Below are 26,655 nucleotides of genomic sequence, written 5' to 3'. Positions count from 1 at the left end.
CAGAGTTACATTTTGCAAATGAGTCTTAGAAATCAGAGTATTGGAGTATATACATATGCAGTAAAGGCTGTCTGTGTTGCCAATTAATATTTAATAGCCTTTTCTTCTGGACTGAGGAAAATCTGTCATTGTCAGTACTTACTGCCTGCTCCCTACCCTGCACTGTGCTGTATGTAAAGGCATATGCCATGTTATGAAACATATTTATATATCTCAGCACAGACTTGCAGTTTGTAAAGGGGCATACATAATAAAATGTCACTTTATGTTGTCAGTGGAATGTTCACCTGTGAGTCATCCCATGGTTTGAAAAGTTTTTGTAAGAAATACAAAACAGTTGGAATTAAATTGTCTTGGGTTACGTATTTATTCATGAGAGAGATAGACACTCTGCCTCTGAAAAAGCTTAAACCTTGTATGACACCTTCCTATGCTGATGTTGCTTATTCTTGTCTTCACCCCAGGCAGTTCTGTATGCTTCTTGTGGCCTGATAAGACAGAGCTTTGTTACTTTTCTCTGTTTTTATCTTGCACAGGAGCAGCAGACTTCCCCTTGTAGGAGGAATAGGATATGACGTGAGTCATGACACTGCATCTCACTTGGTGTTTGGACATTTTACCCTTGCAAAACCTGAAACATTCTTTCCCTTTTTGGGAGGAGGTTGCTGCGGCCACAGGCTCCGTGTCCTGGCTGGGCAGAGTGCCCCAGCCTCAGCCCCCTTTCCCTGGGAGCTCTGTGTTGTCATGCAGCATCCAGCTGCACCGGTGTTTTCAGAGGTAAATTTAGGTCATGTACCCTTTTATTACTGTTAGTATGTTTAGTTCAGAAGAATGGGCTCTGACAATCCCACTATCTGTACTGCAAGGAGAAGATGGGAATACTGGAAAGAAAGTGAAAAGAGGCAAAGACGTGTTTTCCAAGAAGAAAACCAAGACAAAAGGATAATGCAAGTCTGATGGAGCTCAGGATGTGTGAGTGAGTGAGTGAGTGAGTGAGTAGTCTGTGAGGTGGCTTTCTTACCTAGCACACATTCTACAGTACTGCTGGGTCTGGCTGACAAGGGGAAATAAATCTGATCCTTGGAAACTGCAGTTAAGGCAACTTCGCCATGAAGAAATAGGAGGCTATTTCTTAGCACTGAGGGTAATTAAACATGAGTCAGTTAACTGTAACACAGTCTGTGAAATGAGAACAAATATCTTTGCAAAGCCATTTGAGCCCAGGCAGCAAGAAAGCCTGTATTTACTGGATGGTTGTGGAAGGGTGGAGGGTTGTATCAGTCCTGCTGCTGCTGGACATGGTATGCCCAAGTCAGCAGCTCCATCAGCCGTGTCTGTGGGCCTGCCTGCTGAAGCACCCTCAAATAACAGCACTGGCAGCTCTGTATTAAAGGCAGTGATTAAAATCAACTGTCATGCTTGCACCTTTCAGCAGGTAATGGGCATTGCTCAGCAGGATTCATTCCCTTCCATGTACATCAGGACAGTATGTTTTGAGGTGTTCTTCCTTTCAGGTTTTTTTCTCATGCATAAAAGATGGACTGGGCTGGAGACAGTGACTGGATGTGTGTATCACTGCTTTGGTTAGGATGGTTTGGAGGTTTTTAAGGTGAATTTCTCATGGGGGAAATTATAGGCAGAGGAGAGAACTTTGCTCAGTGTTATGCTTCCTCAGATGGGAGCTTGATGTCCCTCACTTTCTTATGCTGATCCTCCAGGTAGATCTCATTGCATGTGTGGTGGGGTTTTAAACAAATGCTAGGGCAGATGCAGCATTGGTGTCCTGAGATCAGTAATGTCTTCTTCATCTCATTTAAGCTTTTGGCCTTTGTGGGAGGTTCCCACATCAAATTTAATGGCTTGTGATAGAATGGGAAATCAGACAAGATAATCAAATGGTCTTGTTGCCCTAAAGCTATGAAACCCTAAATACTGAAGAGTGAATTAGTAAGTGTGCATCCCAGCAGAACAGACTGGGCAGGCCTGAAAAAGAACAGCAGTGCCTCTACTGTCAACTCCAATTGCTTTCTTACTAATCAGCTGTCTTAATAATAGCATGAGCATGGTCTGGGGAGGTCAGAGAGGCACTTTGAAGGAGGGAGATGTACATACTGTTGGAGAGGTCATTCAACATTACAAGTTCAAAGGTCTACATCAGACCTCTGCTCTTACATCTGCCTTCAGAGGCTGGTGCCCTACAAAGGGTAGATAGAAAAGCTTTACATACCACAACCTGCAACCATCCCTGCTGGGTTAGAAATCAGATCTGCATAGAAAAAGGCTGTAAGGATTTATTCTGCTTGGTTTTATGTCTTTTCAGACATTCGGATAGTAATTTGTTTTATAGTACTGCCTTTGTAGTAGGGGACAGGGAGAAACTGTGGCAAAAATGATTTAAAATGTCCAACTCATTAAATCATTAATGGTGCGGACTTCTCACTTGATTTTAGTCTGAGTCTTAGAAAAAAATCTAGTTCTTTCCAGTGACATTGTTGAGAAAAGTCAAATACGTGTTTGGGTACAGTCCAGAGATGAATAAAATGAATAGTGTTCCCAAAAATGTTACTTTTCAAGAAAGACCATCATCATGAATTGTGTGAATGCTGTGGGTTGGCAACACTGATGCCATTGTGTTATATTTCTAATCATTATTTACCAATTTTTTATTGAAACAATTTTTTGTGGTAGAATATTTATCAGAAATGCTGTTTGATAAGTAAGTTGTTATGGTAATCACAGCATAACTTGAACTATTACTTTATTTCTGAACCCAGGCTCTATTGAAATATACTATGTATTTCCTGTTAATTCAAGCAGTCACTTAACAATCTTATAAACTTGATGTATACATGGTAAAAGCTAAAATAAAGGATCTCTCATATTATTTCAAAGTATAATTATACTTTGTGTAGAGCAGCTCTTGATACTTTTGATCACTAAAGCATGTCACCTCATAAATGTACAACCAGATCCTGCAGACATCCATGAAATCGTCAGTGTTTCAGGCAGTAAGTCTATTCTTCTGGTACTGCTAAAATGTTGGATCAATCTGAATTGAGACTCTCAACCAGAGCTCTTTTTGAGTCAATTTATCCAAAGTGAACTTACCAAAACCAAAGTGCTTTACACTGGGGAGAAATAGAATTTGAATGTAGAGCAGATTGACTTTAAAGTGACCTTCCCCCCTCCCTTTAATCCACCTCCTTCAGGAACAATCCCCTACACTGTTCTTTCCCACCCACATATTGCTTTTTATTCCATTAAACTCTAGTGATTAAAATTTCTGCAATGTAAGGCATATTTTGCCTTCACAGAGTAATTTGTTTGGTACCTTACAAAAACATGATCATATTTTCTGAGTGTTTCTGAGTTTGCAGGCTGATTTCTTTCCTTACCTTCCTGTATGAAAATGTGGTGTGTGAAGGGCTGGCGGGTGTGAGGAGGAGCTGAGGCATGTCAGGGTTGCCAGCTCAAAGCTGGCTGTTCTGGTGGCAGTGCAGTCATATTCATGTTAGTTTGGTATGGTGGGACGACAACAGGCGGTACAAAGGCTGAAATAAGGTGTTGCATTGAACGAGTCAGAAACGTGGATCCTGTAATTACGCTCATTTAGCTCTGTTCCATCTTCCCTTGGGCAACAGAAAGGGAAGTCATGGTAAAGTGTATCTACTGTTGGCTTTGTTGGGATTGTCCCAAACTAGAGAGGGAGACAAAGTTATTGATGAAAGAAAAGAATCACCTTTTTTTGTTTTTCTCCTCACTTGAATGTTGGCACTTCTTTGTGATGACCACAGTTCTTCTCAGTTTGATTTAGGGCATGCAAAAGTGTTTACCGCCCTCAGGCCTTTTGACTTATTTATAAAATTGGAGGGAGAGGAAGGAAACAAAAATAAAACTTGGAAAACAGAAAATCTAACCTATTTAACATGATCTATGTCCAGGTGTGAGAGTTGTGAACTTGAACAAAATGTCTTTTGGAGTGCATGAAGGTTGCTCTGTTACTGAGATGAGCATCTGAGAGCTTGGCAATGCCAAGTGACAGGTGATTATAGCCACTTTCCAGAGCTATATTTGAAATGGAATTGGAAGGATGAATATATCTTCTGCCTAAATATTTTATGTTCAACTTCTTAGTCACTCTTTTGTACAGTTTTAGTGATTAAGTCTGGCTCTTAGCACCACTGTTAGTCTCTGAACTTTTCTGAAGAGCTGAAACCTGGTCTGACAAGACACAATGAAATTCTGTTGTGGAGATGTGCAAACTCATACTTTTTTGCTTCAGCTGAGTGTTACCATTTCACTCCTTTGGCTAATTTTGCCTCACAAGTAGGAGACTTCTTAACTGAACTGGAATATACAGAGTATAAATATTGAAAACTCTCCACAGATTTTTAACAGGGAAGGTAATTTCATGATAAATAATCCCAGTAGTTGTTTTAGATTGTCACTGTAAATTTTAAAATCAATTTCAGATGTTTTCCTTTAATTTAAGCACTGAATAGTTTAACCACTATGCTTGCATTAAAAATAGGACCCACTTCACTGAGATCTTTTACTAAGCAGATGAGGCCAAATGATCATAAAGCCCCCCTCCACATCTTAAAAATCTCGAATTCCTTGTACAATACCAAATCAATAGACAATTAATTTAGAAAGTAATCCTCTTTGCCCCCAGATGTATTTACATGGATTCATATTGATAGACCTCAGAATTTTTTTCATTTTGCCTGTACATGTTAGTGGCTGCTATTATATCTTCTTTGATAATATGCTGTTTGAACATAGTCCTTTTCTTTTTGAAGTGAGTCTGTTTTAGTTTTAAGCATTGAGAGACCACCACCCAGCCTAGCAGTGAAGACACTGAGGATGAACAAGAATGAAGATGTGCTCAAACAAGCTACAGCCCTGAAGCTGGTCTCTGCTGTCCAAGGGGGAAATCAGAGCTTTGTCATGTGAACTCATTGCTCTTTTTCTGAAGTTAGTTACTTTCTCCGTTTCAAATCTGACTACTTCACAGAGAATGGCCAATTCCCTGGAGTACAGAGGGGAGGTTTCCTGACACACTGGAGCCATCCTCATGATGCTCCCCTCCTGCAAAGCAGCCCCAGGGCAGTCCCAAGCAATCTCGGGCCATATAAAGGCTTGGAAAGGTGCTGCAGTGTGACCCACTTGGGTGCTCATAATTCCCCTCAGGCTTCTGCCTCACCACTCCCGGTCTAATATTTTTTTCTGGACTACAATAGGCTGAACAGTGTCAGGCTGGTTCCTGCAGAGAGCATTCCTGATGTTTTTCGCAGTGGCTGCATGATTTCACATGGACATTGAGACAAGTCTTTAATTATGGGACACTTCTTATGATTTAACTAATAATAATTAGATTCCCAGATTTTTAGTTATGAATAATTGCTAGAGCCATGGAGTCATTGTTGTATATTATAAGTTGCACTAATTGAGTGCAGCCAGTATTTGTTAATTGTTCCTCTTACGCATATGCTAAATCCAGAAGAGTTGAAGTCGCTCTGGGACATTAATTTTAAACACAATTAAAACATCATAACCTGTTGGCAGTTATTATCTCTGCATTGTTTTCATATTGATGGATCCAGATCTGAGCACAGTAATTAAAAGGAACCACTGTTATTGTTGATCCCACAGATAAACAAACGCTGATTGCGTGCTGTGAACTGGTTAATCAAGTTTATTTAACTTGTCGTTAGTGATTCATCCCAGTGACTCTACTGGGGTGCTCTTTATTTGAGCCTAATAATATAAAGGTTCTGGCTGTCTCCAGCTGCTAAAGGAGTTTCACTAATTCTTCTAAATTAACTCCGGTAACATCTTGAGGAATAGCATTGTCAGATACACAAATTAAATCCAGCTTGAGACCAAGGAATTTTTCCTTAAAATGAGACATGCTTTGAGACCCAACTGCTCCCTGTCCTGAGCTGCAGTAGAGGTGATTGTGTTTCCTGGGTGGTGATTATGTTTTATGTGCAGGCTCTTTTGTTTTGTTTGATTTTGATGATACTAAAGTGTGCCATGTTTAGTCTCTGCCTTTGCCAATGCTCTTTAATCCTGTTTGAGAAACTACTTCTGCAGGTGCAGAAGTTCTCATAAGGTGACACCCAGTTTTCAAGTCATGGGTCCACAAACAAAAAACCAATCTCTCCTAGACCATCTCTATATTCTGGGTGTCCAGTTTGCTCAGGCCCCTTAGCAGCACTATCAGTACCATTTCCTGTCTGTCTCAGAAGTGGGAGCATCTTGCTGTGGCCATGAAAGCAGCAGTTCCAGACCAGCTTGGCACTTTCCCGAGGGGCACCCGGCTGCTCTCTGGGACTGGGAAAGTCAACAGAACAACTCTTTCTTGTGCTCTTGGCTTTAGAAAACTAAAGGTGCTGGCTCAAAGTAGATAGTTTAATTTTATTATTATTGTTGTTGTTACTGCCATCATTATTTTAGTCTTAGACTAATTTTCTAGGTATTTTTCCCCACCATGGATGGAGGGAAAGCCTCCTAAGGAGCTAGAGTGCACTGATTCTGTTCTTATTAACGTTCTTGGTACAAACACTACTGACCTTCACAGCTAACCCTGGTTTTGTACAAGGCTGAAAAAGTTCCTTCCTTTCAGGCATTTAACGCAAGTATGTTTTGTGCTTTCTTTTGTGGTATTTTAGGATGAGGTCTTTTTAAATGCCCTTAGTTTCTGAACTCTCAGTTTCTGGGCCCTGTGTACAGGTAATGTCTTAATACAGCTTTCATGGTGCTGCTCCAGGCAACCACAGTGGCTTTCTTTTTCCATCAGAGGTTTCTGAGTTCCTTTACATTTCTTGAAGTAGGTGGTGTTCAGTGTTCACTATTCCTGCAAGAACCCTCTTATCCTTCCAGCTGGCTGTGAATGTAAATTGCAAGAGGTTCATCACGATTGTCCAGACTCTGGAAACCATCGGTTAAAGGTACATTCCTTCATATCACACACATCAGATAAGTGGGATGGCTGGTCATCACTTCTCCTCCTAAAATAGTCCACAATCAGAATGAGCAGGAGGAACCCAGGGCCAGTAAAAACACTATTCTAAATAAAATCACACTGTTTTCTTTACAATTGCAGGGTAACTATAGTATAGTATTCTGCTGGGAGCACTGTACTGCAGACCTTAAATAGCAGTGCTAATGTTTAAATCGTATTTTCATCTTTTCTATGTTTTCCATGCCAGATTTCTGGGACTTTTGCCAGGTTCCAAGACCATATAGAATTAATTGTTAAAAAGGAAAAGAAATATTTCTGAAGTGCTAGAGAATATGTATGTCTGATCTAATGAACAATAGTTTTGTTTGTTATCAGTTGTTCCTTGTAATTTACTCAAATGCCTTTTTTTTTTTTGCCTGGAAGGGGGAGGATAGGAGCATGAGGAGAGTGATCCTCCTTGAGCTTCTGTACTGAATTTATATACATGCAAAACATTTCTGCATTCAATAATCTAAGTAGACAGGATGACATTTCTGCCAGATAGAGATGTAGAAGGAAACGTAGGGGAATTTTCCTAGCCTGTCTGGACTGGGTGGTTAAGAGGTCATTGCAAACAATTTGGCTGATGTTATATTGAAGTCAGAGTTGAAGAAAACTTGGAAGACCATGTCATGCTAGGTCTGTTTAAAAAGACATCCAAGATACTGTTACCTGGTGTTGGAGTATGCATTTAAGTGAGAAATTGCCTATTTTTATTAATATCTCAGTTATGCTTTGTTCTTAACCTAATTCAGAAGTTGTCTGTGGATAAACTTTCTGGTCTTCATGCTGTACTCAACACTAAGTTTGTTCCACCATCTCTGACTCAGTGTTATGATTTGGATAGACTAAATCCGTCTGATATTCTCTATTAATCAACACATGTAGCATCTGCTGGAATCTGTGGGATTTGATCTCATCCTTCTCAGCCACATTATTTTTTGCTTTGCAGCCTGGTAGATCTATCGATTTTCATGCAGGCTGCTGACCTGTGATCTGCCAAGACAATTAGTTACATGTTTCTATATGTTTTGCTACTGAGGCTTCAGAATCCCTCTTAACCCAAGTCCCTGCTTACATATTGCTACCATTCGTTTTTATTGGCTTCGCTAAAGTTGAATTCCTGTATCTCGATTTTTCCCCAATCCATTCTTTGAGCGGCTTGAAAGAATCCAACTGAAAACAAAACCTCAAAGAGTTTATATAATGAATTACTTTTAAACTAGACGCTAAAAAAGACAGAGGAGCATTTATCAGGAATGTTTGTGGGCTTGGTGGTTACGAGCTTAAAAAAAAAAAATACCGTGTGGAAAGGCTTTTGTCCCATGACAGAGATTTAAAAGGCTGCGGGTTCGGATTCCAGCGGAGGCTCAGGCCTGTAATCGCGTTTGAAATGTTGCCTTTCACACGGCCGCCCGGCTGCCGCGGGGCGCGGGCCGGGTAGGGGCGGCTGCGGAGCCGTCACCTGTTGGGGCCGGGCTCGGGGCGCGCCGGTGCCGCCGCGGGACCGCGTCCGGCCGCGGGGCTGCCGGGGGGCTCCGCGCCGCCGGCGCAGCGCGTCCTTCCTCCTCCCGAGCCCGGCGCGGACGGTCCGGGAGCTGCGGCTCCAAGTTGGAGAGCTTGTGCGGTAGGCAGGGACAATGGAGGAAAATGAAAGCCAGAAACTTGAGCTGTGCCTGGCTTGCCCAACAGACAGCAGGCAGACGAGGGGTAAGTAAGCGGCGATATAAGTAAGGCAAAGATGGAGTTATGTTGAAGCATGTCCCTCGTTGCTGCTTTTTATAAGTGGAGGCAGAATGCATGAAAAAAAAAAAAAAAAAGGCATTTTTTTCTTGAGCTAATGGCTCTGCTGTGCACATTTCCCTAATATTGGAACTTTATGAGTTTAACTTTCTCTTGGGAGAGATTTCTGTGTGCCCCCTGAAGCCGGGAGCACGCTGCATGGCTGTCACGGATGCGGGATCCTGCCGGTGCGGAGGCTGAGGTGGGGAAAGCATGTCCCCTTCCCTTTAAATGCTCTGCCAGCCTCAGCTATGGCAGAGAAATAGCTCTTCCTTCGTAAAAGTGGGTTTGAGCTCATCTTTACCTCGGGGTGTCTGTTAAAAGGGGGACGTTCACGGCAGATTGTGACAGGGTTAGTTTACTTTGAGTGAAACCACTGGGGTTTGTTTTGGAGTGAAGCCAGGACTGTCTAAGCGGGCTTTCCACGGCGCTGTGCATTCATACATTCACTGCTGCACTATCTATTTCCTATAAAGCGAACGAAAACTATTTCCTGGCGAATTCTACGTGGGCTATTCCACGTGGAACAGAGCATTCAGGTAGCATGACAAACACCTAATCTAATCTATATCTTTTACAGTATCTGTGGGGCACCTGTGGACATTCCCATTTCCTGCATGTTATATTCCTCAAAGGCACTTCAGGAAAAGTTGTGTTAACTGTGCTTCTGTGAAACAAATAGTGCATGTGGTTTAAAAAAAATAACATAAGTTTATGAGCATGCAATACCAACAAATAGTGCATTGGCAACTTAGAAGGAAAAAAAATGCTCTTTTTTTTTTTTAATTTGGGTGTTCATTAATTGATTGATGCTCTTTTGAATTGCTTTTTAAGTAAAATTACTGAGCATTGTGAGTAACCTTTGTATGTGTATGTTTAGTGGGATGGAAATCTTCACTTTGTGTCTGTCTAGGGAAAAAAAAGCCTTCAGTAACACATTTCTTCTGTAGGGCTTGTATGAAACTGCGTCAGATACGTGTGGAGCTAGGAAAACAGAGGGCTGACCAGACTGATTCTATGGTTCCAAAAATGTTGAGTGCTGAAAGCTCATAACCAAATGTAGTAGTTTTGGCCCATATCCAAAATTTACATTGGAAAGAGAGCTAATTGTAAAGACAGTGAAGTAAATTAGAACAATTCCAAATGATATCACATTTACTGCTAACATAAATGTAACAGAGATTGGTTTGACTCATGCTGTTAAATCCGTATTCTTTTTAAAATTTTAGTATTGAATGGGGTTTGCTTCAAGGCTCAGTTTCACAGTTTCAGTATGGGTCAGGTCCACACTTGTTCCTTTTCTGAAATTATTCTGAAAATGTTCTGTTCTCGTGTCACCTAGGTTGCAAAACAGGACTATTTAAAATCTTCATAGCATTTAAAGTAATGAAGCAAAGTGACTTTCCTGACCTTTGTAGACTTCATGGAGGGTGTGACTTAGAAGAGTTACATGCCAGGACATGTCAAAGGACTTCTGTTTTTCTATTTTTTTTCCTCCTAGCTCATAGCCATTAATCTGTCATGATAATCTTGCTGCTGATCCTACATACACTGCTTCTATGCTGCAGACCTGGGCCTTTACTGTAGTCATGGGTGACGTTTGTGATGTTAAGAAATCTTGAAACTTGTTTTCAGATGCAAGAAGCAAATCAAGTATAAGAGTTACTCACACCTTTGGATAACCAAATTCCTCCCTGTCAATCACCAAGACTTGCTTTTAGTTGCCCTCTAGACTTGCTTCTTTATTGAACAGAAGAACCTTCAGCTTTTAGCTTCAGAATATGAGGGAGGGAGAGAGGGAGACAAGCTTATCTCACACCTCTGAGTTTTCTATTGCCTTCTCTTTGCTCTTTTCCCAAGGAGGGTACTTGAATAATTTATCCTTTTCCTTCTCTACTCTTAGCACTCATCTGGGAACCAACACATGATGTTTCACACGTTTCACAGTTATCTGTGGAGATTGATTTGCTAGGCCTATTATCTTCACTTGGAAGATATGGAAGGTTTACCCACGATGTTATTGAGCAACTCCAGAATCCAGAAAACCTCTCTCAGTTTTTCCTCCCTGTAGCACTCTGGCATACACAGCATCTGTAGAATTTATGTGTCTCAAGATCCACAGGGGGGTTTCAGCAGCCCAGTGCTCAATCTCACCATTGAAGTCACTTATCCTGTCCAGGAAGTGATCCACAACATTTTTTTTCAGCAATTAGTAGGGAAAAGACCCATACTGAAACACAACAGATTTTGGTTTGCAAAGAAAGTCATGTGCTGCTGAGTGCTGTAATGGTGCAGGATCAGGATCCTGCTGGATGCCCAAGTCAGCTCTCTGGCAAGATGAGAAATTAGTTTGCATAGTTTACATTCCTTTCTTTTCACTGGTATTTATGCAGTATTTTCCAAATATATGAAAGAAAAATAAGAGAATTTGTTGATCTTTCTAATACAGTATAAGAAAAATATGTTATTTTTGATTCCTTTTCAAGGTTTCACCTAATAACAAACAGGGGTAAAACACTTTACTTGATATGTCTCTTTATGTGCCAAAAATTAGCTCTTTCTTAAGGTATTGAAATTACTGAAGTGCAGAGTAGGGAAAGACTTTGCATGAGAGAGATTTAGGACCTAAAGTACAGACACTGGAGTTCTGGGTTGTGCTTGTCAGCATAGGTTTACCTGCCTTCTTGAGGAAGTGCCTGCCATCACTGCAGTGATTGAAACTGCTGCTGTGACCATACTCTGAGGGTTTACACCAAATTGCTGTACTCAGTCACCCGCGCTCATGCTGACTCCCTCCAGCTCCAGGAAAATCCCTTATTTTATGTCTGTGCCTTTGTTCCAGGAGCCTCAGGGATACAACCTCTAGGCTCTTGGCACAACAAATTAAAGCTGGTCCATCCAGCCCCAGCCCACTTCTCCCTCCCATGTAAAATCCATTGGAATGACTGTGCAGCTTTCAGAAACCATTTTCACTGGGTGTATCTAGAGTAGCCATGCTGGCTTCTTGCAAGCAAAACTCTCCTGTTTGCCATTTTTCTCAAACAAGCTCAGTGTACCTGGTGGCTCATGCTCTGACTTTTCAATAAGCAGAGGGTTTGGATGCTTCTTAATTGAGTTGTGCTTGAAAGGTTGAGTGCATGCATGTTTGTACACAAAGGTGAGGCTGCTGCTCTGAAGGTTTGACTAGGATTGTGCTGCTAAGAAGGTCTTAGAAGGTGCTGTGAAGATCACAGATGACATTTTGAATCTTTGTGAGAGTAAGACTTCCCTGTGAACCAAACCTGCTCACAAAGCTGTGTCCAGATCTGTGCTCATCAAAGCATGGTATTGCCTGCAGCCTCGGCCCCGTGTCTGCATCTGCTTTCAGGATAGGTTTCCATGAATGCAAGAGGGTGTTGTTGGACATTTTGGAGCCCTTGAAGAGTATAGGCAGCTTAGAGAAACATGCAAAGTCTTTGAAGACTGTCCAGGGCCAAGTTTTGTTATGGAACCCAAGGAAACTGATTCCCTATGTGAATTGGTGGGACACCACACCAGCAGTGGCTCCACCGATAGAGGATTTGCTTTATTACCAGGGCTTGGTGTTCCATGGCATGTGGCAGGCAATTGACAATGCACACCAGAAAGCTGAGAAATCCTCAGCATAAAATCCTGAGGCAAGTGGTAGGCATGGTGTCAGAATGACTGACTGAACCATAAAAAGAAGCAAGTAGGTGCCTGTTTCCAAACAGCTGTCCTGTATAATGGCAGCATGCAGGGAAAACATCAGGGGGAAGATAAGGGGCTCTGAGGAAAAAAGTGCCTGACAGAGAGAAATAAAGATTTATTTAAAACAGGTAGAAGAAGGAGCTTCCTGCTCCTGGGGAGGTGCTGGGAAGGGTTAACACTCACAGGGGTGTCCAAGTCTGAGTCTGCCTGGAAAAGATGAGGAAGGCCACATAAGACTTGGAGAGGCCTTTTCAGTGCTTCAAGATTTTGTTAGGTTTTTTTTTTCTTTGCTGACAAAGGAGTGAGAGATTTTTTCAAAGGTATTAGGTAACAAGGCTCCAGTCTACAATTTTTTGAGCACCAGAGGATTCATGTTACAGAGTTACCTGAAGATAAGCCAGCACTTACTCACAGTGTCTGCCTATCTCTTTACAAATGTCGTCGTGGTCTTTGGTCTTAAAGTAGATTTTAAAGTAGTAACATTTATCTGAGGGGTTTTTTCTTTTCCTTTTTTATATCACACAAAACTTGCTTTTATACTATTTCTTAAGAAATGGTTTATGAAAAAATGATGTAGAATTTTCCAGCCTGCTGTCCTGAGACATATAAAATGCAAGGGAGATCTGCGAAATTTAAAACCAGACCACAGTCACAAATCAGGAAAAAAGAGCCTCCCAAACCCTGTTATTATTTCCTAGGTGTTTCAGAACCTGTTGAAAACCCACTGGAAAAAAAAGATTAAGGATTACAAATCTGCTCTGTCAAAAGAATTTTATCAGTTCGTATCCTTAAGGATACTAGTTATGGGGCCATTAAGTGTACTGGACCCTATTGAAGAAATCTGTTTCTTCTTGTAGAAAGCATCCTGTAGATCTTAAAGGTCAGGGCATAAGAGCCCTGTCAGATCTTCTTTTCAAGTCACATAGGTAAAGTTGATATAAAAGGAACATCTACTTTAATGACACTTGCTTTTCTGTGAGGCAATACTGCAGTTGTGTGATAAAAAGTATGTAAGTATGTGTATAGCTTATATAAGGGATTATTTCCGGGGCACTTACTATGATGTATATATGCCTAATGATGCAGAACATGCCGCTGCACACTGCCAGAATTTTAAAAGTACCTAGCTTTTACATCAGTCTATTTTTCTATTTTGCTGCTAATGTGAATGTTGGTATTAAGTTTTTATAATAGAAACTATGTTTGGTTCTGGTTTTTGTTTCTTTTCAGACCAGGCAAAACCCAGTTTGCATGTAACATCACTGGACGATGCAGAATGTCTCCGATCTAAAGAGCTCCTTTCGACCCCGAGCAGTCACGCTTCTTCTCACTCTAAGTCCACCCGCAACATCCCTCGAAGACATACAGTAGGTGGCCCTCGCAGTTCCAAAGAAATACTGGGAATGCAAACCTCAGAAATGGACAGGAAGAGAGAGGCTTTTCTTGAGCATCTGAAACAGAAATATCCCCACCATGCCACAGCAATAATGGGACACCAGGAGAGACTGAGAGATCAGGTAAGGAAGTCAAATTTGTATCATGTTTTTTGTTTAACAGTCCTTATAACTCCTACAAAATTGAGTGTTACATCATTACAAAAGGGGAGAATTAACAAAGTATGAAACAAATTTTTTGGATCTGGCCTGTGATTCAGATGTTGCCTTAAAATTCAAAGAAACAATCATTAAAATTAATCTAGTCAATATTACGTTGGAATTGTTTGTTGAAATTGACATTTCTGAAGAGCTTTTCATTTTTTTTAGTGCATACACAGAGAAAGGAGTGAAGGTGAGACTCTTGATCTTCGTATATGAGTCTCAATCTACTTTTCACAGCTGAAGGGAAAATATGGAACAGCTGTTAATTTCTGTTACACTTTCAGTATTGGCACCGCTGCCTGGGAGAAAAGAAAATACCTGCAGAGTATGTCTGTATGCTTTAGCTGGCTCTGTTACACTTTCATTTGCTTTCTTTTCTATTTTTGAGTTTTGTAATGCAAACAGAACAGACTTACCCATAACTATCTGCCTCCTCCAAGCAGCTTTGACACCCACATTCGTCTGTCAGCAGCGTACCTGAGGGTGGTGTACCTCTGTCTGCCTGCAGTTGCTTTCCAGCAGCGAGCAGTAGTTGTAGGGTCAGAGGAGAGGTGACATGCTGATGTATCTCTCAGAGCAGGTGGAGGCTGTGACACACCAACTTTCTGAATTCAGGGAATGCCATGCAAGGATCTCTTCCTAGCTCTGGACTCTGGTTTTGGGTGCAATGATAGAGTTTAATCTCTTCAGGCAATCTACTGTCTATTCAATAATTTTTTTTTTTCAAACAAGCATCAGAATTTGGAGTTTGGTCTAAAAAATCTTGTGCTCATTATTCTCGGTTTAACAGCAAACCTTTTTGTAAAAGTTTTTTTCCCTTAGTGGTATATAGGTGTTTCAGCACTAATAGCAAATTAATTGTAAATAAGGAATAAAAACAAGTTGGAAAAATATTGTACACTGTTGTGGAAGCTCTTAGTGAATTCCAGGCTTCTTTGAAGCTTTGCAAACTTGAAAGGCTTTGAAGATCAGACTGCTACAGGTTTGGAAAGATTGTAATTTGTTAACTCACCCCTAGAACTTCTCTTTTACAGGGTCTCTAGAGATCCCAGGTGCTATCACTGTTAGAATCCATCTCTATTCAGCTAAAATTGCTGCAAGACTTCAGCTCTAATGAGGATGATCTATTCCTTATTTTTAAACAGCTTTACTCCTTTCTTTTTAGAGTCTTGACTTTTTTCCTCCCCACTTATCTCTTCCATGGACTTTAGTGACTGTGTGGAATGTGCTGGGTGGTGGATAAAGATAGCATACAAATTAAATAAAAGGGGTGGGAGGGGGGTGAAATCCAGAGATTAGATCTTTTGGAGTCATGTAAATATTTAGTTCCAGTGTTGCAGACACTGCAAACCTCGTTTGAACAGCCTACAGCATTACACCCTACACATTTTGTAATTTGAGACTTTTCTGAAGGCAATAAATTACAGAAGGAATGCAGTAACTGCTCTTTATTTGTTTAAAATGTGTCTTCCTTGCTAATTTATTGAGGGTAAAATTCATTCTCCTGCTTCTATTTTTTAGTGATTAGACATATGTATTATATGTGTTGTGTGTAATGAGTTTTTTAACAACTTTAAAACAAAATAACTTTAAAATTACTATTAAAGCATCAAAATGTATTTCTTGGAAGTGGGAAATACTGAAGACTCCATCCATTCAGCATTACTTAAAGAAGTATAATCTGAACCAAAACCACATTAAAACATACAGAAATAAATAATACAGGTTGATTATAAGAAAGTTGCTTAGTTGGCATGTGATTTATCAACTGTCTGGCTCATCAGATGCAGTAAGACTATGATGATCATAGCATTACAATTCAGAGGGGGATTTTCTTACCAACTGTGTCTCTGTGTGCACACCCACATACCAGTATTTCTTGTGTGTGTGTGTTTGCGTGTGTTTATATGTAACTGTATATAGATACACATAGGTATGTGTGTACATATATATATATATATATATACACACACACAGAGCTCTGTGTGCGTGCATGTATGAGTATGCATACAGCCTGCTTTCTTAGCCACTCCATGAATAAGACTATAGTATACTTTTGCCTTAGAGGGTGTATATGTGTGTTTAGCATCCATGCTTCTTTTTTCCACACATATATATGGAAGTGTGTAGCAGTGGTATGGAAGACAACCTACATGCACATGTAGTAGGTATGCATGTGTAACATATACAAAGATGTATGGGAAAACACGATTTAAAATGTCACATTCTAAATTAAAATAGCAATTTATTTTCCAAGTTCCTTTCTGGGTTCCTTTTCTCCCTTCTTACTTCTGCAGCTGCTCCAGTATCGGGAAAGCGGCGACATTGTCCATGGTGGGAATTTCCCCACTGTAGGATACCTATCAAGGATAGTAGCTAATGCAACTCCATCTTGTAATCTCTCTGTCAAATGGTGCAGCTGAAACATGAAACACCCCAGTTTTTATGGTCAGGAGGTAGCCCTTGGTATATCTCATAATTTCTCTTCCAGATTGCTCTAAACCCCGTAAGGTCCACAACCAACAGAAAATCAAGATTGGTAATTGTCTGGTTTTTTCCTATGTGGACTTTCTTCTCTTGTCCATTTTAGCCATCAGTATCTGAGTATGGCAGACGGACTCCTTGTTTGCAGAAAATAAACATAAGGGAAAAATTATTTGATGCTGTCACATCCTACTGTGTCACTTCTACCAGCAAGGGCAGCTCTGAATGTTGTCTGCATCTTCCACTATGCACTAATAGTTTCCTCCAGGTTTCATTTATTCAGATAAATCCCTCCCTGGATGTGCCTCCTGAGGACCCATTTCTACTCTTGATAATCTGCCACAAATCAGAAGTACAATCATGGCCAGGTAAAATGCCTGCAGGGATTACTGGTGGTGAGCTAACGTGGTGACCTGAAACCTCCCAGCTGTGCACACAGATAATTTCTCCTCCGAAGGTTTGTTGCCTTGTTTGTGATATCCTGTTCAGGAGAGGAAAGCTCACAGAGGCAGGGGCCATCTTTATTTGCACAAAGGGGCTTGGGATAGTGCAGCAAGGCAAACAGCCCGCAGCTAAGCTTGGTCTGTGGTAAACTGGAGCGTGACTTTGCAGCAGCCTGGAGATGCAGACGTGCAGTGCCTTGTGCACCCCAGCACAGGGGAATGCAGCACCCAATGGCCACAGCTCTGCGACCCACAGCCTGGCAGCTCACCCTCACCATTTGCAGGTTTTTCCCCTTCTAAGATAAGTCCACAGCTGGGCATCAGAGCTCCCTCCACCTGGAAGCCTGTAAAGCTGAGGAACAAAATTTTTTTTTAGGAAATGCAAGTTTCTGCAGGAGCTTTAAATGCCTTACCTCTGCTAAAGCTGTCTCATCTGTGGCAATGAAAGGAAGGTGCTAATGTAATCCCCAGGAAAGTTAGAAAAAAAAAAAAGAGAGAAAGCAAGAAGGAAACAGTCTAGGATGTTTTCAGTTTCAGACAGTGTGAATCATCTGCTGTGGAGCTCATGGGAGGACACGGTCACCCACTTAGGTGAGGTCGACTCTGGTCAGCAGAGAAGGAAAGAGCAGGAACAAGTGTAAAAGCTGGGTCTGTAGCTGCAAGGATGACAAGCAGTTAGCAATTAAGAGGTTAAAATGCTAACCTGGCAATGGGAGGGGGTAATCCCTGCTGTGAACCTGTTTTACAAGTCACCTCTAAAAAAACCTTTCTGAGGGGCAGAGAACAAAAATGACTGTGTGGAAGTTTGTCAGAGCAGGAGTTTGTGAGCCTGGGGTAAGAAAGTGAGCTGGAAGAAGTTTGCCACAGCTTTTTTCAGTTGTTGTTTGACTAGGAAATAGGCTGGGAGGTGTGGAAGAGTCAGGAGCAGCTCTAGTGCTTCAGGCAGTGCTCCGTGAAGAAGAAGTTTTCTTGGCAAACGAAATTAGATTTCAATCAATTAAAAACAAACCCCAAATCTTTCCGGTGCCTTTGGAGGGCCGATTGCCTAGAAAATGGTGGTTGAGGGATTTTTGTTATGTTCATTTAGGTCTGAACATGACAGGTAACTCTGGCATCTGGGCAGGTGTGGCTAAGGTTACCATGGAGATCCATGATGTCATGCTTGATAGAGCATGTCAAGACAGCTAATCTAACATGTAGATGTTCAAAAAGTCCCATAGGCTAGGACTAGGCTTTATGCAAATAACAAAGTTACTCTGCAAGAGGGCAAAAGAAAACACGGCTGAGATATGGCGTGCATTGTACCTGGCAGCCTGAAAGGATTATTACAGACTTCATCATAAATTAAAACTTTTGGAACTAAAAGAAGAGGATTTCAGACCATCTCTGGCCTCACCTGTGGAATCTCACATTTCGGTAAATAAGCCTCTTTCTGTTTCTGCCGTTGCTGTAAAAAAATGCTTTTGAAATCGTGGAGTTTGCTTCACCACGTTGATCCTGCTGGCAGCAGGGCTGAGTCAATAAAGCAAGTTTTCTGGCAGGGCATGTTCCCTTTTCTCTTTCAAAAATGAGTTCTTTATTGAATGAACTAAGAATTCAGAATTATTTGAAAGGCATTGTAACTTATCATGTTGATTATATGAATCATGCTGCAAAAATTTCCTAGGTAGTGTTTTGGAGGAGAAACTAAGAATGGAGACACTGTATTTATTTGTAGATTATTGCCAGATGTCTCTCCTTTAACTGTTAAAATAGAACCCTAAAATAACAACAGCGTTTATTCCAGGATTTGATATCTGTTAAAATATTAAAGCTTTTTGTTTTTTACTTGAATAACAGTATCAGTTGATTAAGCTGACTTTGATTGTGTGTTTTGGTGTCATAGGTAACGTTTGAACACTTCTTAATTGTTTTTTTTCTTGGGTAAAAGTACATTAGTAGAGGGTAAACACATTTGGAGGTGAAAGTCTAGCAACAGAAAGGCTATTGGGACTTTGGGATTTGAGGTATAAACAAAAGGGGATAGTTTCAGTCCCTCTGGAGAGACAGTACACGCCTTGTGTTCTTAGTTGCAACCACTTTTGTGCTCACATCAGTCAGGACAGATCAGTAAACACCAGTAGGTAAGGGATGGCCCCCCGCTGGCACGGCAGGATATGATAACGGGAAGCAGGGTTAGGGCTGCAGAGTTCACTTGGTTCAAATCGCTCAGTGTGGAATGGGAAGGGGTAGGTCTGGGTGGGAAAGGGTGGGGACAGTGCCCGAGCTTAAAACTGTGAAAAGAGAAAAGTCTTAATGTTCTGCCTAAGACAGCTGAGAGATATAAACTTGAGAGGAACTTCAGTTCGATGTAGATCCTCAGCAGGATTTAGGGAATGAGGGGGCTGCAGAATGTGGTAATCACTTTGTCTAATTCCAGGTGAAAAAATAAAGGTTTTCTGATGTTCTGCATTGCTTGATCAGGCAAGGTTAAATAAACTTTTTTTTGAATGTGTAGTGACTTTTAAAGTGAAAGCATTGAAAGTACTAAAAGTGAAGAAATCACCAACTGATTTTTTTTTTAGTCACAATTCTTTGGCTTTTACACCCAGTTATATCTTGAAACTGAGTTATTCATGGGAAGTTTTTAGAAAATATTTCAATTTAACCCTTCTCCCAAAGTCTGAGTGTTAGTTATTTAGTACTTGTGTATGAATTAATACCAATGTGTCAAATGAACTAATATATTTTGCATTCATTACCCTGTTGCTGGTTGATGCCATGGCATCAGGTAGGGAGAAATTGATTTAGTGTTAGTACTTCATGAACAATCTTTTGGTCTGTGCCAGTTAAAAAACAGAGTTAAAAAATTACATTTAGTTTTAAAATGCAAAGAATGTGATTCTAATCTGGATATAGATTGCTGCAGATTTTTCTAGTTGGGAACATCCATTTCATTGAATTACTACTTGGTTCACAAACTGCTGTATTTACCGTGTCACCAAAAAATGCCTATTTGTATCTGAGAAGTCAGCATCATACAGCCAGAACTTGCTGTTGTGTCGGCATAGGCTGTAGGTATTTCTTCAGGAGAAAAGTAAACTTTCAGAAGTTGTCTGAGGAGATTTCTCTGAGTTCCTGCCTCCTCTCCATCAATGGGCACTACCTCCCTGCCCGAATGGGACAGCAGTTCCCCCTCATCCTGGGGCAGTCTGTGTAACCCAGCAGAGCACACTGCAGGCTGAGGAAGGGAGGCCCTCCCCAGTGTCCACACGTGTCCCCTGTCTCACATACATCTGGTGCAACAATTCATTGCTTTCCAAGGCTGCTCTAAGTTAAAGGCAACTGCTCATGTTTTATGCTGTTACAAGAACCTAAGAAAAGCTATGAAAATGAACATATGCAACATGATTACACGGTTAAATGTCTGCTGGATTCCAAGCCCTTAGCTTTTGTTTATGGAAGGACATGAGATGACATGTCCATTTGTTTTGAGCTGAAACATGCTCTTTAGCCCCTAGATAATGCTGTGATTGCAAGATATTTATAAATAGCTTGATAGATAAATGAACAAAGAGCTGGTTCATTAGCAAAGTAAAGTGGATTTACTTTGTATTCACTCAAAGTGAAAATGCTGAGGAAGAAGAATATTCCTAATAGAATGTCTCAGTGGAAAGTCTTTCAATTTTACCCTCTAGTTTATAAAAGTAAGGCAACCTATTAAGGTACATATTAAACTACTAGCCCTAAGGTATCTCTGGGAGTAAATGAAGTTTAACTAGATCGTTAATACTTGCTTTGATAAATGTAAGTTTCTCCATTTATATCTATCAGTTAAAACTAATTTGAAAAGCTGGGTTTTTTTGTAAAAGCAAACAAAACAAAGCTGCAAAAAGGCTAATAAAACAATTCCTTTTCTTTTTCCTTCCCTCCCCCATGCAAACCACACACCAGTGCAGTTACTTTGCCCCAACAGGATTAGTAACTTTTTTTCTGTGGCAACGCCTCTGCATTTTAAATAGTATGTATTGTTTGTAACTCAGAAGTCCCAGGTAGTTGTTTGTACTCACCTTTGTTCATGTGAATTTTGTACATATATTTTTCTAATCTAATTTTATGACAAGCAAAAGTATTTTTAGAATGCTTTGTATTCAGCTGACTGAATTAATGCCTGCACTAATCTTGTTCCAGTACCTATTGTTAAATCCAGTAAAGAATCTAGGACTTTGGTATCCCTTAAAGCGTATTTCAGGCAGCTGCCTTCAAGAGTGTTGCCCATGGAAACCTTTCCCAGTTATTGTAGACACCTGAGATTACTTAGGTTTCAGAAACTTAAGCTTTTCTGGCCCAGAATGTCCTGAGGCATTTATAGGTGTGTTTTTGCACATACTTGGTTTAGCCCTCTTTATTTCTGGGTTGCCTCTGTCGATGACTGCCAAAAGCTGCACCAAAACAGCCAGCAGGGCCCTGCTTGGGGGATGGGTTCAATGCAGCACTGGCTCCTTCAGCAGTGATGGGGAGGAGCATCTGCACAAAGGGTGCTATTGCCAGTGCTTTCCCTTCCAACTCTGCTTTTAAACCAAAGCACCTCCAGTTCCTTCCTGCCCAGCTCAGGGGTGAACAGCATGGGAGGCATCCTCAGGACACCATTCTACATGGGGCTTGTCAGTGATCCCTAAGTCCCAAAATTAATTTCAAGCCCCTTACCAACTTATGGGAGCACAGTAAGTTTGTGACAGAAGCGATAATAAAGCTCTGGTCTACAAACGCTTTTGGCCATGCTGGTTTTGAGGAGGCATTCCCACTTGGCCATAGCTCTGGAGGTCTCCTGCAGAAGGTGTGAGCAGCACTTGCCTGGCAGATGATCACAGACAGACAGAGGTGTTGGGTGAGGGCAGCAGGTTGTGCTGGTGGTAGGGCTGAGGTGACAGCATGACTTCCCTGGCCAGGGGTCAGTGCTCCCTTCTGTAACCTGTGATTAGCCTCAGTACTGGTGAATATTTGCTGTGTCCAAAAACCATTTCCCTGCAAATGGTTGTGAATATGCTTGGGTTGTTCTCATTGCTGCTGAATAGTCCTGTTACCTTCTCACTGGCAGCACTTTTGTGCTCTTTGCACACTGTCTGTTGGGATGGGAGCACATATTTGTGTCTGTCATCAGCAAAGTAAATGCACCTCTGGACTATTGCTGCTGCTTTACAGCATTTTTCAGTTGATTTTCTAACAAAGGCAGATTGCACTGAAGCCACCTGATTAAGTGGTTTGGTTTAACCATAATCCCTGGGATTTAAATGTCTTTTCTGGGCTCAAATAGGAGAACAGGAGTAAATAAGACAAGCAAATTGCTTATGAACATATATTCCAATTTCCTTTCTCTTCAAATGAGTTGAGTACACCAGGAAAAACAGTGCTATTGTTAAAACTGTGGCCAACACCTGTGACTCTGACAGCTGTCCCTGAAATGTGTCTTTTTAACATTCACCCAGTCATGGTAATTGTGCCAGTTCAGTAAATTCAGAATCTGTGGTATTAAGTCTTGCATTTTGACATAGCAAGTTAATGCAGGGACTTTTGGTTGGTCAAGAATCTTTTGAAGGGTCCTCTTTTGGTCTTGTGGATTTTCTGTCCTAATTAGGACCTTTTGTGCTACTGCATTTTGTGTGGTCTCTTGTGCAGTGGATTGTAGCGATTCCAGTCAGTCACTAGGAGATTGCTGACTTAGTAAACACTGAGCAGTGTTGGTTGTTTAAGTTTAGGAAAGATTTTCATACATGCCATGAGTGCAATTCACTTAAAAAAAAAAAAAGTCTAAAATTCAAAATTAGTTATGAAGGAAAGGAAGAGAGAAGCTATTCTCTTAGGTTATCTTTGGTTATCTTTGGATTATGAAATCCAAAAGACCAATAATATGTTTTTCACCATGAGTTCTGCCTCTCGAGGGCAGTTTCTTAACACTTGTCACGTGGTAGATGTGGGATAATCAGCCATCATGTATGTTCTGATCTTTAGTAGTTACAGATTATTTTGTCTCACATCTTGAGATTTATCTTCCAAAATTATCTTCTTGCTAGTTGTTAGACTGGATCTTCCTGATACCTACATGAGTGTCCAGTTCTGTTTTGTATTGCTGAATTCTTATGTTAATGTCTCATGACAGAAAATTCCGGAGCTCAATTAAGTTTTAAGAATATTTAATCTTCTAAGGGGTTTACATTTCTTACACATACCTTTAATAAACTATCTTCATGCTCTTGCAATTATTTCATTCAAAAGAGAAAAACCAGTTTTACTTAAATTTCAGTTGAAGCTAAGTATTTCTTCAGTCTGGAAGGAGATATCTATCTTTCAAGAAAGGAGGAAGGCAGCAAAAGGAAAATGTGAAGAGTGGAAAACAGAGTTAAAAGGTTTTTTTTTTAATTTGAAAGAAGTTGATTCTGATTTTAAATCCTACACGATATATCCATTTCAGATACACTTCCTGCCAGATGAACAAGCAGAGACTTTTCCAATTTGCACCTATGTTGTGGGTATGTGGGTGTCTAAAGTCTGGAAACAGACCTGCTGTCAATGTTTATGTATGAGCTTTGGGCTTTCTTCTACTGTGCTTTGAAAGCATAATTTTAGCTGTATTTATTAATTTATAGCCCTATTTTTAGAAACACAAAATATAACATCAGAGTGTTGTAATTAGTAACAGACTACCCACAGAAGGAACAAATACTTAACTTTGATTAGAATAAGTAAAAAGAAATGTTACTTATTTCCCATTGGCTGAACAAATAAACCATTGCATGACATTGGTTGGTTGATTTAAACGAGAGTAAATATTGTTTGGAAGGAAGAATTATTTTTTAGAATAATGTAAAAAAATAATTAAAAACTACACATATAACATAAATGCTTCTTAAAATGTGTACCTAAAAAATTAGAACACTTATAAAATTTCTTGTGGATCTAAACAAACTGTTTATTTTTTCTTTTTTTTTTTTTTTTTTACAGAGAAATAGTAATTTGAGTAAATTGTTGATCTACTTGTATTTCTATTATATATTTCCCTAAAAGTCTTTAAAGAAAAACTCACTCCAAAACCTCACAGATATTGTGTGCCAATTTCGCTCTTTCATTATGGATATCCCATGTTCTTTATTTTTTTTAAAAAGTTATTTCATACTAAAATTGTTTAATAGCTTTGCATTAAACAGACAACATTATGTCAATGACTACTACCCAGTTATGTGGGAGAGCCTCTGTATTCTTCTGTTCTTAGAATGTAAGTAATCCAAGTATCATGACTTGTCAGTAACTACTGCAGTTTTTTGGGTTTTTTTAGAGGATCTCTATTGTTCTGATTTTTTTTTTCAGCTACTAATCCAAGATGCCATCTTTTTGGCTAGTACTAAGTCCAGCACTGGGAATACAGGCTGGATGGTGCCTTCTGCCAGCCTCTTCCATGCTCCTGTGTGGGTGAGTGGGGCAGAGGAGGGTTTTTCTGCACTACGCAGACCAGGGACTCCCTGTTTTACCAGAGGCAATTAGTACGGTGTCTGTCACTGGGGAATTTAAATGAAAGCGTGTGGTAGAAACAGCATCAAACCTTTTTGGAAGTCAGTGGAGAACCTCTCCCTTCAGAACATTGCAGAAGGGTGGGATGGGGTGGAGCAAGGAGGCGCAGATCACAAAAATGTTTTTCTTGGCCCTCGTGGTGCTGGTGTTGATGTCAAAAAATTCCTGCTGACCGGGGTACAGTTGGCTCAAACCCCCAGCGGATTGTCTGACCGACGTGCTCTTCCTCTGATATCAGATGCAAGATGCAAGCATTTAATTTTTGGCTCATGTGTACTTCCCTTCTAATTTATTTTTACCAAGTGTTTTCCACACCGGACGTTGCAGCCGGCGACTTCCCGCGCAGGCACCTGCTGCTGCCGCCGCTCCTGGCACACCGGGCTCGGCGCTCCCTCGCACCCGGCAGCTGCCGGGCACTGCTGCTTGGGCTCCCGGCCACAGCGTCCTAATCCCGGCCTGAGCAACTGGGTTAATCCCATTCTGAGCCTGGAACCCTACAGCAAGTGGAGTCAGGTTTCTTCCTGAGGCCACAGAATAGCTTTCAGTAATGCAGGACCACTGTAGAGGTCACATATGATACTTGGTTGTTACTGTAGCTTAGTTCAAGATACTTCACCACAGCATTAACTATTTGTATTACTTTGCTTTTTTATGTCTTCTTACTGTGCATGTTTTGCCCTCTTCCTTCATTACTAACTTGTGACCTCCTTGGTCTTGGCTATTAATCCTGACACAAAAGGGTAGTTTCCAGCCCATATGCAAATGTATTTGCTCAATCCCCACCCGTGTGCGAGCATGCAACCATGAGAAACCAGTATTTTTTTGTATCTGACTCATTCACACACCTGGATGTGTAATGAAGTTGCACATCAGATGAGGCTCTGCTGCATGTGCACACCTATGGAAAAGCTTCACCAGGAGGAAGAAGGACATTTGCTGCTCCTGCTTCTGCCCTTCCATGCTGGTGACAGTGTGCTCCTGAGGGGATGGCTTTTGGGGAGAAGGCAGCCCCTTGTGCTCCTGTGGCACAACCGAGAAGAAAAAGGAACCTCTCATCTCTTTGCTGCTCCTCTGGTGATTCTCCTGCAAGCCAGGTATAGCTGTGATAAAGAGTCAGGGCTTTCTTCTGTGTAAGAGAGAGTGGAAGATTTTGGATAGGCTGTTATATTCAAAACATTGCTCCCTGTAAGAAGGAATGTCTTTAAGTGTTCCTTATTATTATCCTATTGTCCATACAGGTTTCTAGGTTGATTTTGAGAGGTGCAAAAAACTTTGTTACTGCAGTAGTTATCAGATGTTTTTAAGAGGCAGACTGACAGTCTAGAGAAGGAGGGTTCCTCTTGAACCATGTTAAAATACAATTTGATTTTATCTCATGGTTTCAAAATTTGTCATATGCTTTCTTCTCTAATTATAGAGAATGTCTACATGCAAGGTTTAATCATTTTACTGGAAGTCTTCCAGGACTCTGGACTTTGTGGGCCTCTTCTAAATTGAAGGGTTAGAAAACAGACTTCTACTCTGAAGATACTTGAATAGTGAAGATGCGTGAGCTACTTTTTTTCTCATGTCTTCTGTAGCTTCTACTGTAATATTTTGGGTTTGACATATCTTTTTTCCTCTTGCTGTGACAGCAGGTGTTGGTTCGTTTTAAAGAAACCATGAACTCACAAGTTCAGTCTTGTTTCTGCATGACCTAAACCTGTCTCAGAGACATTATTTTGCTAAGAATAGTTCCACTTATAATATGTTAGACAGATTTCTTTGTTACTGTGGTATATAGGCAAAGCCAGCTTGGAATTAAGGAAACTTTTCATAGTTTGTAAAAGGAGAACTAAGGAAATGAAGGGGAAAAAAAAAGGCTCACAATTACTCAAACAGGTCCTTGTGAGATGCTCCTCATAGAGGGTTGGGGGGTTTTTAATGTACTTTTGCAGATTTCTCACAATATCTGTTAGTGATGTATTGTCAGAGAAAGGGCTGAGGTTTTTTGTGATGTGTCACAGCAATGTGATTTTGGATGTAGGAACTGGGGCAAATAATTCTGAACTGATACCAAAGAGATTTTTTTTGTAGGTGATCACTCTCT

At 40.7% G+C, this 26,655-nt stretch overlaps 1 protein-coding gene across 16 annotated transcripts in view; it reads left to right on the top strand.

Annotated features, from left to right (window-relative positions):
- Positions 1-26,655, top strand: part of KIAA1217 (KIAA1217 ortholog) — a 372,020-nt gene that overhangs the window by 186,612 nt on the left and 158,753 nt on the right. For 8 of the 16 annotated variants that reach the window (XR_011148957.1, XM_069006647.1, XM_069006638.1 and 5 more), the window contains exons 1-2: positions 8,518-8,719; positions 13,730-14,016. Coding sequence is in view for 13 of the 16 variants with exons in the window: in XM_069006647.1 (XP_068862748.1) it covers positions 8,650-8,719; positions 13,730-14,016 (357 nt within the window). In the remaining 3 variants the exon portion in view is untranslated. Of the gene's footprint in view, positions 1-8,517; positions 8,720-13,729; positions 14,017-17,839; positions 17,859-18,343; positions 18,441-26,655 lie in introns of those variants that run through there. The other 8 variants (XM_069006635.1, XM_069006633.1, XM_069006632.1 and 5 more) reach the window with 3 other exon arrangements.

This window comes from Aphelocoma coerulescens, chromosome 2 (genome assembly GCF_041296385.1).
Source record: "Aphelocoma coerulescens isolate FSJ_1873_10779 chromosome 2, UR_Acoe_1.0, whole genome shotgun sequence".
NCBI classification, from domain to species: Eukaryota; Metazoa; Chordata; class Aves; order Passeriformes; family Corvidae; genus Aphelocoma; species Aphelocoma coerulescens.
This window is presented reverse-complemented; position numbering and strand designations above follow the sequence as displayed.